We start from the raw sequence: 9,895 nt of genomic DNA, 5'->3' as shown, positions 1-9,895 counted from the left end.
ATACAGAATGAAAATAACAAACCACAGAAAAATAAAATTAAGAATGGGGAATTGATGTTTGTACTTTCGACATCTTTAAGTGTTAATTATTGTTGACGCGCAAAATAGAAATAATTTTATGGTATCGCACTATTAATGTCGAACTATTATTTTTGCAACTTTTTATTCAATAAGTTTACAAAAGGATTTTATATAAAGGATTCGTCAAAAGTTTGGGACAGATTTTTAAAACTAAAAAAATTAGTTCCATAAAATAATTATATTACATATTCTATAATTCAATTTAGTAAGTAAATAAATAACATAATATGTTAAATAAATACATCAAATAAATCACATATTATAAATATAATTACTGGTCAAATTTCAGAAATAATAATATAACAACGTTTTAAATAAAATAAATACTGCAGATATGTGTACATAATATTACTGTCAACAGTGTACTTAAAGTAGTTAAAATAATTAAGTTTTAAACTGGGAAGACAAATAAACTGTGTTAACGACTAGTAGGCAATAATTTATGTTAATAAGACATTGAATTATTATAGGTACATTTAACTAACAATTTATAAATGTAATACTGTTTGAGCAAACAAATTCACTAGAGTAAAATAATCAAAACAAACTTCTTATATTCTATAAAGGCACGTGATACTATACAATAACTAATAATATTAAAATTTTCAGTCTAAAATGTCTTACCGCACAGCGGATTCATTATTGTTGTAAAATATTGCTTATTATTTATAACTGCTATACTGATTATATAGCAGGTACAATAAAATAATGGACGGATATTGTACATACTCAACCCTGTTAAAAATTTTCTTTAAGATATTATTTACATACTCAGACCCAGTGTATTGCTAATATTGTTTATCAATCAATGCAAAGTAATACTGGGCCAATACAACTGAAAATATCAGCTCATGTTTCTGATAATTCAAAGTAACACAAATTTGTATCCCAAATATTTCCCATTTGAACTATAAGAAAGTCTACAAAGTTTCAGTTTGTGTAGACATATCAACAGTTTCTGTAACAAAAAGGTGACACGAACAATTACAGCCCATAGGTGAAATATCAAGACTATCTGATTGATCAGGTTCAGCATCCATAGCCATAGTTAAAAGTGATTCTAATCGTTCAATTTTTTCTAAACGATCCATTAACTTATCAGATAACACATCGTCCATCATTTGCATTGATTCAGTTAAACTGGGTTGCTCTGATACTAATGATTGGAATTCACCTATTTTTAAATTTGATCATTCATAATTTTTTTTTATTAAATTATTAAAATTATTTTTTTAAACTACTAACCACCAGAAGCAGAGTTATCTGATGATGTAGATTTACCACTAAAGTTACTGTCTAAACTGAGGAATTCATTAGAATCACAATCTTCACCACTAATTTTACTATTTAAAAAAATTGAAAAATATGAGTTTATTTTAAGATAGTTAACAAAATTGAAATAAGGGTAGTTCACCTATTCTTTCCTTCCATTTTTTCTAATTTTTTAGCAACCTTCAAAGAACCTTTTAATTTTTCTTTATCTTCATCAGTTAGTTCCAAGTGTCTGTAATGTACACATGAATTATAAAACGAACTCATACTAACTAATAGAAAATTTAAATAAAATACCTGAGTAATCTTAATTCTCTATTGCTGAGAACAACACTTTTCCCATTATCAGAAGAAAGTTTTTCCTTTAAAGCGTGCAACTCATTTTCAATTTTTCGCTGGTGTTTGCGTTTTTGAACATTATCTGGTACAATAAGTAAATAAACTTGTTCTTCACATAGTTCTTCTAATAATTTTTGGTTAAATGGATGAATTTGACTGGAAATTACAAATTTTTACCATTAAGTATATAAAACACTGTAGTATACATCTAATCTAACATATAAATTGATAATTTTAAATGTGTTTTTCTAGGAAACATATAATAATAAAAATATTATTTTTAATACAATTTTTCTATTCAATTATTATATAATTTTTTAAGTTATTTAAAAAATAAAAATTCTTTTTGTCCCTTGAATATCAACAATTATCTTAAATATAAAAATTCCTAATAACTACTGTAGTTAAAAGTTTTGGTATATTATATCACAAGTTTTACAATAAGAAAGGTAATATGGGAAATAACTCAATAAACTAAGTCAGTTAAGGAGTATTCTAATATCATAATTACTATGTAAAATTTTAATAGAGATTTTCAATTTTTCTAATTAGATTTACTTTATTATTCAATAATGTTAATACTTCTAATTAACTACTTCAAAAAGAACTTAAGTTTATTATTATTATATCCCATGTACTTATTAATGAATGTACAAATATAATCTTATTATTTAAAATACACCAACAAGCAAAAGCTTAATGATCATATTACAATGATAAAATAAATTTTAAATACTCTTATTTAAAAAAATATAGTTGCTGTAAAAATTGTCAAGGTACTTACGTAGACATAGCATTATACAAATTAGGCATAAAGGTAACTACATCACTAGCAGCAAAGGCCAACATATCCCTTGATAATGGTCTACGGAGCCAATATCTTTGATCTTTTTTATTAAGAGCCCTCAACTGATCTTTGGTAGGGTTTGATGGCAATCCATATTTTTCACACATAGCATTAAGACTACAATTTTTTGCTTTGTAAACAGGTTGACCAGTTTCTTGATATTGGATTACTGCTATGGCGGCCTATAAAAACAATAAAAATAACAATTACCTATTTAATTGAAAACGAAAATACCAACATTTATATGAATATTTTTTTTTTATAAATCAATAGTTAACACCAAAAAAAATTGTTATTAATATGATAGGTAAATACCTCATATATCTATAAAAAGAAAAATTATATTGATTCGGTCATTTTAAAAAAGTTATTGCAGTTTTAAGTAAAAAAAATTGAAAAAATGTCAAAAATTAGCGATTTTTAAAATTGTAATTTTTTTGGAGATTTCCTCATTTACGGGGAACGAAGGAAATTTCTTCAATTTTTGAGGGTAATGTCTTCGACTAGATACAATTTTTGATCTTTTGACGTATCTTTGAAAGAAATTGGTTTGGTAAGAGCTGAGAAAAAGTGGTAACAGATATAAAAAAAAAATAAATAAAATAAAAAAAAACATCATAGTAAAATTAATACCTTCTCAGCTTTGCATCGAAGCTAAAATTATAATACTAATAATTAAAGAAATATTTGTGAATTTAATAATTGTGATAATGTAAAAAGTCAGTATCAATGCGATTCAATATATTTTACAAATATATTTTCGGCACGAACATTCGTGATTGCAGTAGAATTAAAGCTTACTAAAATACATTTTACAGTATTTATAGTCATGCAAGAAAAAACCTAAAGTTTAAGCAATATTTAGAATGCTATATTTACAACAAAAACCTTACAAGTAATAGTTTTACTTTGTGAATCAGTTTTGGATTTAGCTTGATGTAGTATAAATAAAAGAATAATATGAAACTATATGGCTAAGATTATTATACCTGAGTGTCGAACACGTTTTTCATAGTGATTCCAAACTGGTTGTACAGATTTAAACTTTCGTTTCGACAATCGTTAATTACCTGCAAAAAATGATTATTAGAATTTCCTCAAAAAATTAATAACATAATTAGGTTATAGTACATGTTAAATTTGATAGAAGTGATATATTTTTAGAGACAAATAAATAAGACCATTGATTTAAACAATTATTATTATTTAATATTGGCAATATATAAAATCCAAATTAATGGGAAAAAATGTTTAAAAAAAAGTATTTGATAGATATATTCTTTTACAACTTGCTCGTGTAATACAATACTACATTTAAGATATAACATTCAATATTGTTATTAATTTTTTAATTTATACTAGACTTAGTCCAACAATATGTTATATGTTCATAGGTTTTGTAAAATAACTTTAAATATTCGACATGACCTAAAACTCTTTATGAAGTTTTCTTGGTTTGTTGTTAGATATGAAAACTTAATAGATTATGCGACATTTATGAAACAACGACCTAGTCGCGCTATTATTTCACCAAGTTAGTTACATTACGCATAATAATTGTTACCATTTTAGTTTTATCTTAAAACATCTGACGCACTATTTGCCATTGAGCTTAATTGTATGCAATAATTGAATATTTAAGTGTTAAATTATTATCAATAGAATAATTATAATTTGTCTTACAAATTTTAAGCCTTCCTGATAATCCTGTTGATAAAAGCTTATAAATAATAATTTAACACACGATATTAATATACCTATAAGATGTCCATATTGATATTATCATATAGTAAAATATATATAATATATATAATGTATAAAAAAATTACTATATATTATATAGTAATTTTTTTATACATTTTAGTAATTTATACTTTAAAATTGTAGATAAATAGATATTATCAGTTATAACAGTATAATGGCATCCTATTTAAGCGAATAATTATTTTAAAAAATAATAAATTCATACTTAATACTTGAAAAATAGCACTTTAATAAATTACGTCATAATTACAGAAATATAGGCGTCAGTAATTTTTTATGTTAGTAAATCTTTATTATAATTTGGAAAAAAGGCGGACAAGTTGTGTGGGTAATTAGAGGTATATAATTAATCGTAACTATAAGCATATGGTTATTTTACTAATTTATTAATAATAATTATAAAACATTTGAAATATTTAGAAAAGAATAGACACATAATTAGACATGCATCAAATTTTAAGACATATTTTAAGAGTATTAATTTTTTTTTTAGTAATAATTAAGTCTCTTTTAATTACAACCTGATAGTCTAAAATTTTTAAGGGTATAAAAACAGTTAAAATATATCTAATTTTATCTTTTGGCATAAAATTCTAAAATTTGGTATTATTTAACATCGATAGCATTATTAATAACTCATAATGTTTAGCACAACAAATAAATGTAAGTAATGAATTAACTGAGTTTAAAGAACATAGCTCGTTGCTATGTTCGTAATGTTAAAGAAATAATCCTTTTTTAAATTGATATGTAAATTTCTTATTTAAGTATTTCTTTTAATAACGAGAACATTTTAATGTTTTTTTTGGTAATTAAACTTACATTAACATACCACATACATTTTTAAAGCGAACACATTTTTTCCTTTACACCAGTCGTTCGACATAAACACCAAGGGGCAATGATTCTACGTGTCTACAGTCTAATGTATAAAAGTAATCAAGAATTTCAAATATGTACGTTGATGTTTAACTGTACGTGTTAAAAATAAAAGAAAAGGGTGGACAAAATACGGAAATAGCTTTACTCAAAATAATAATAATAAAATAAAGTTTCTAGTTGTTGCTTCAGTATCATTAAAAGCATTAAAATAGTCCAACACTTTTTTTTCTAGAGTATTTTTCGGAAAAATATACAAGTATTTTTAATTATTTATAGATTCGAATGTAATCATCAATGTAATTATCGAATATACATGTATTGATTTTATAAAAATGACTTAACCATTATAAATGTAAAATGGTGAATTATTAATTTATTACTTAATTATTGCCTAAACTTTCAGTTTCTTATTTTAATGATATCATTACTATCAGCTGGTAAGTAAAACAAAAGGCTGCGTTGGTGTGAATATCTCTTTTGCAAACATAATATGCACATAATACAGTCAACACATACAATGGGTTAATTTTATGAGCGTGATATACTCGACTAACATTAAAAATGTTTGCCTGGTGTTTTTGTAATCTTTTCAATTGTTTTCATTTGGGTGATAACAATTATGTATCAGATGTTCAGAGAATGCAGTTTACGCCTGTCGGTCGTCAATGACCTCGAACGACGAAACCGTCACAGACTTGCACAGTTACTTTGCTCACTACTCATAATATTAATACTTCATATATTCAATCGAATAACCAAACGACTTCCATACAACCAACACGTGGCACACCCATTCCTAAAGCGTCTAACAGTTCTTTCGTAATATCCGTACATTCATTCGTATCTATTCCGCATTTCCTTTCCCTATCAGCTGTTGTCCGCAGAACCTTATAAGTAAATTCGCTTTACCTCCGTAGGCCACTAAAATATTATGCTGCATGTGATTGAAATAATGGTCGATAGTATAATTAGAAGAAATTAAACACAAAGCATTAATAAATGTAATTTAAACAATATGAGAAAAGTAATTTTTTTGACTATAAACTATTTTTAATTTAAATAACATCAAAATTTATAATTAGGAATTGATTATTAAAAGAAAATTATTAATCGAATGATTAAAATATTTAACAAATCTTATAGATTTGTCATTAAAATAATTCTAAGTAATAATTCAAATGTAACTTAAATTTTCTTTATGGGTAAAAAACTTTGTTTCGTCGGCTGTTTTTAGTAAACATAATACTTTCCTATTATTACTTGTGAAAAAATATGTTCATGAATTTTATGTAAACATTTATTCTTTAACATATCACAGTTTGAGTGTAAGAGGGCCCCATTTCGAAAAAAAGTTTTTTTGAGGATCAAAATTCCAAAGTTTTAATTTGTTTTTAGCATTTATATTAATTTCAAGTCAACTATTATGCAATAGTAGTTAAATAAAATATGCAAGTTTCTTTCATATTTTGATATATATATATAGAATAATAAATTATATAAAAATATCAAATATCATTTACTTATAACGCTATTATTAATAAGTAATTACCTTTTATTTATTTTTTCTTTTAGTTTTGTTTATGATTAAATAATTTTTAAAATGTACAATTTATATTAACTACGAGTATTCTATAAATATTTAAAAGTTTAATTATGATAAATGGCTTTGACTAAAGAAGTAAAAAATATTATTTCTACATTTATAAGTGTATTAATATTCAAATTTTAAACTTAAATAATTTATAACTTTGTGTAAAATAATTAATTATAATTTAAAATAATAACCAATACTAGTTTAATTACTACACTATAAGTAAAATATTTTTTATGTTATATAACATTATATTTTCATTAATTTATAAGAAATTAGCCCTCCTAAATATGACACATAAAAAGGTATTACTTTCATAAGTTTTGCTAATTTACAATGGACACATCTCCAGTCAGTAATGTTTATTAATTTTACTAAAAATTAAGTAATGTATTATAAATTGGTTAGAGTTATTTTTCTGCTCTATACTTACTCAATATTTGCATGAACTTAGTTTCTCAAAATAGTTTAAACAAAATTTATAAATGCAAATAATTCTGTTCTTTAATTTAACTAGCAAATAGCTAATTTTTTGTATTGAAAAAAAAAAATTCATATTAATGGTTTTTGTAAGAAGGTAGTTAAGTCAAATTCTGTCATTTTTAAGTTATTTATCTATTTATTAGAAAAATTTCACTGTATTTTTGGGTATACATTTTGTTTCAAGGATAATTTAGGTATTATTTTATCGTGAATTGAATTTGAATAATCAAATTTTCCATTGTGTAAAAATATCTTGTTTTTGGTCTCCTGAAAATGTATTTATTTTTTAAGCTCATTAAGAGCCATAGCGACCTCCCACAAAGGAAGAGGTTTTTGGTTGGGTTGGATGGAAGAGGCTTTTTGCTTAGAAGTTAATGTTAATAACTATCAAAATGTTGATCCAAAATATGTTTTATTAAACAGTCCTTTTCTTAATTAGATTGTGATTTAATAAATAACCTTGATACTCTTATGAAGTATAATAAATGAACGTAATAAATACTTAATAATTGATAATTTGGGAAAAATATGTAACTAAAAGAAACCAATAAAAAAAATCATCAATGTAATTTTCATTTTTTAATTAAATTAAGTTGTTCATGATAAAATGATAATCCTGTATACCACTCTAAATATGAGACTGACCAAAATTATAAAAACCGAAAGCTAAAAATTATATGATTACATTATTTGAGAGAATATTTTATCCCATAAAGTATTCTATATGTTAATTTATCTATTAATTATAAATCAACTTAAATAAAATATATTAAAAGACAAAAATTTAACTTACTTTTAATACATCTAAATTTTCAAGTAAACTTTGCAGTCCACCATTTTTAACAAGCTGTGGGCATGCTATTAAATCAAATATATAACATTCACCAACATCATTGACTATCTGCATTAAACTAAGTTGGCCATTAGCTCCAATACAAACACCTTCAAAATCTATACCAATAGGTGATTTTTTTGTAACTATTTTCTCTACTATATTGGAACATTCTTTAATGCTCGTCACAATTGCTTTTACATTATTAACCATCTTGTTTTTCCAAGCATCACCATCATCTTGACAATTAGGTGTTTTATTATTACGTTCAGTGTTTTCAGCAATTGTTTTCATTACTAAACTGTTGATACGTTGTTTAAGTGACTGATTTTTTATTGGTTTTTGTAAAGGTGGTGACATAGGTGGAGTTAAGGGTACCACTTCAATAGGAGTTCGAGTTATTTTTGGTTCAGGCTTAGGAATATTTTTTACTAGAGTGATCAAGTTAGATTGTGTGTTGAATTGTTCTGGGTTCATTTTTAAAAATGTAAATAAATCTGTAGGAGTTTTGAAAATTGGTGACCATGTATTTTCTGTGAAGCGTAATGAGATGCTATGAAATAGTTGATCAGTAAGCATAGGCCCCTTGCACTCCAAGCATTGAACACAAAATGTTAATAAGCGTTTAGTAATTTCTGGATCAAATTTAATTTCTTGTTTGTCACTATCATCATACATTTTTCGTTCTAAACCAGCATATTCTGTAAGAATAACACTATCATCACCTACAGTAAACACATCAGGGTACCTTAACAAAAAATCTCTAAATTCTTTTATATGAAGTCCAGATATTAGACGAATTTCTGGAGGGGCTTGAGAACGGTGACCAAGAAGACATCGAATAGGTACTTCCGTTCCAACTCCATATTTTTGTAATTTATCTCTAAAATAATCAACAGCTTTGTGATTATAGTTAGAATCAGTTTGAATTGGTGCAACGATTTGAGATGCAGCTACTAAATCACCATCTAGTGTAAATAATGAAGGATGTTGGGATAGAAATTTCTTTAGTCCAGATTGTGAGCCACCAGCTATTTGACGCATTTCTTTAGTGAAGCCTTTAGAACCAAACTGGCAGCTAAGATCATGTAATGATCTCGGAGTTCCTTTGTCTAATAGTTTTTCAAAAAAAAACAAAAGTGTTTGATTTCTTACCGATTCGTATTCAGAACTATCCATTATGATACGATTATTGATATAAGAGCGAACAAAATTAAAACATAATATTATTTATAACAAGAAAAAAAAGTTTTATGTAAAGCTCGGTTTTGACTAGGTTTTAAAATAAATTATATTTTACAAAACATAAAACATAAAAAAAAATCTTAATAATAAATAATCACTTACTAGCCACCGATCAGCGAGACCAGTATCATAACACTGAGTTTCGATAAACTCGGCACAATATACTATCGTATGTTATAGAAATATTATACCATGTTATCTCGTAGTTGGCAAATAGTTATTTTATAACGTTGGCAACACCACAATAACCCAAATGATAAGTTAGGCATTGTTTTACAAAATCAAAAAATATTCCGAAATTTGGCTTGAAACAAAGTTGTTACATTTTAAATATGCAGTGTTTAAAATAGCAAAAATGTCAAAATGTACATTTGTTTTATGGTACATTTTTAACTATCTATTTATGCTTTAAACAGATAAATATAGGATATAAAAAAAATCGTTAGAATTTATTTCAATTGACCACTGAAAAACCCTTAACATGTTACTATCATTTGCCATTAGGATCACCTAATATGTTATAATAGGAAAAAATTTGAAATACTGACTATTAAGTTTT

The 9,895-nt window shown here is 25.1% G+C and overlaps 1 protein-coding gene across 1 annotated transcript; it reads right to left on the bottom strand.

The window, feature by feature from the left end:
* Positions 1–240: 240 nt before the first annotated feature.
* On the bottom strand, positions 241–9,485 carry LOC126896098 (egalitarian protein homolog). Its single transcript, XM_050668562.1, has 7 exons — positions 8,053–9,485; positions 3,529–3,609; positions 2,477–2,721; positions 1,651–1,848; positions 1,496–1,585; positions 1,327–1,424; positions 241–1,255 (listed from the first exon to the last, which is right to left on the bottom strand). Exons 1-7 carry the CDS (start codon positions 9,268–9,270, stop codon positions 1,002–1,004), a joined length of 2,184 nt encoding a protein of 727 aa, XP_050524519.1. The 5' UTR covers positions 9,271–9,485; the 3' UTR covers positions 241–1,001.
* Between the last annotated feature and the right edge of the window lie 410 nt (positions 9,486–9,895).

This window comes from Daktulosphaira vitifoliae, unplaced genomic scaffold (assembly GCF_025091365.1).
Source record: "Daktulosphaira vitifoliae isolate Bord-2020 unplaced genomic scaffold, ASM2509136v1 Scaffold_1, whole genome shotgun sequence".
NCBI classification, from domain to species: Eukaryota; Metazoa; Arthropoda; class Insecta; order Hemiptera; family Phylloxeridae; genus Daktulosphaira; species Daktulosphaira vitifoliae.
The sequence above is the reverse complement of the archived record's forward strand: the minus strand, read 5'-3'. Positions and strand labels throughout refer to the sequence as shown.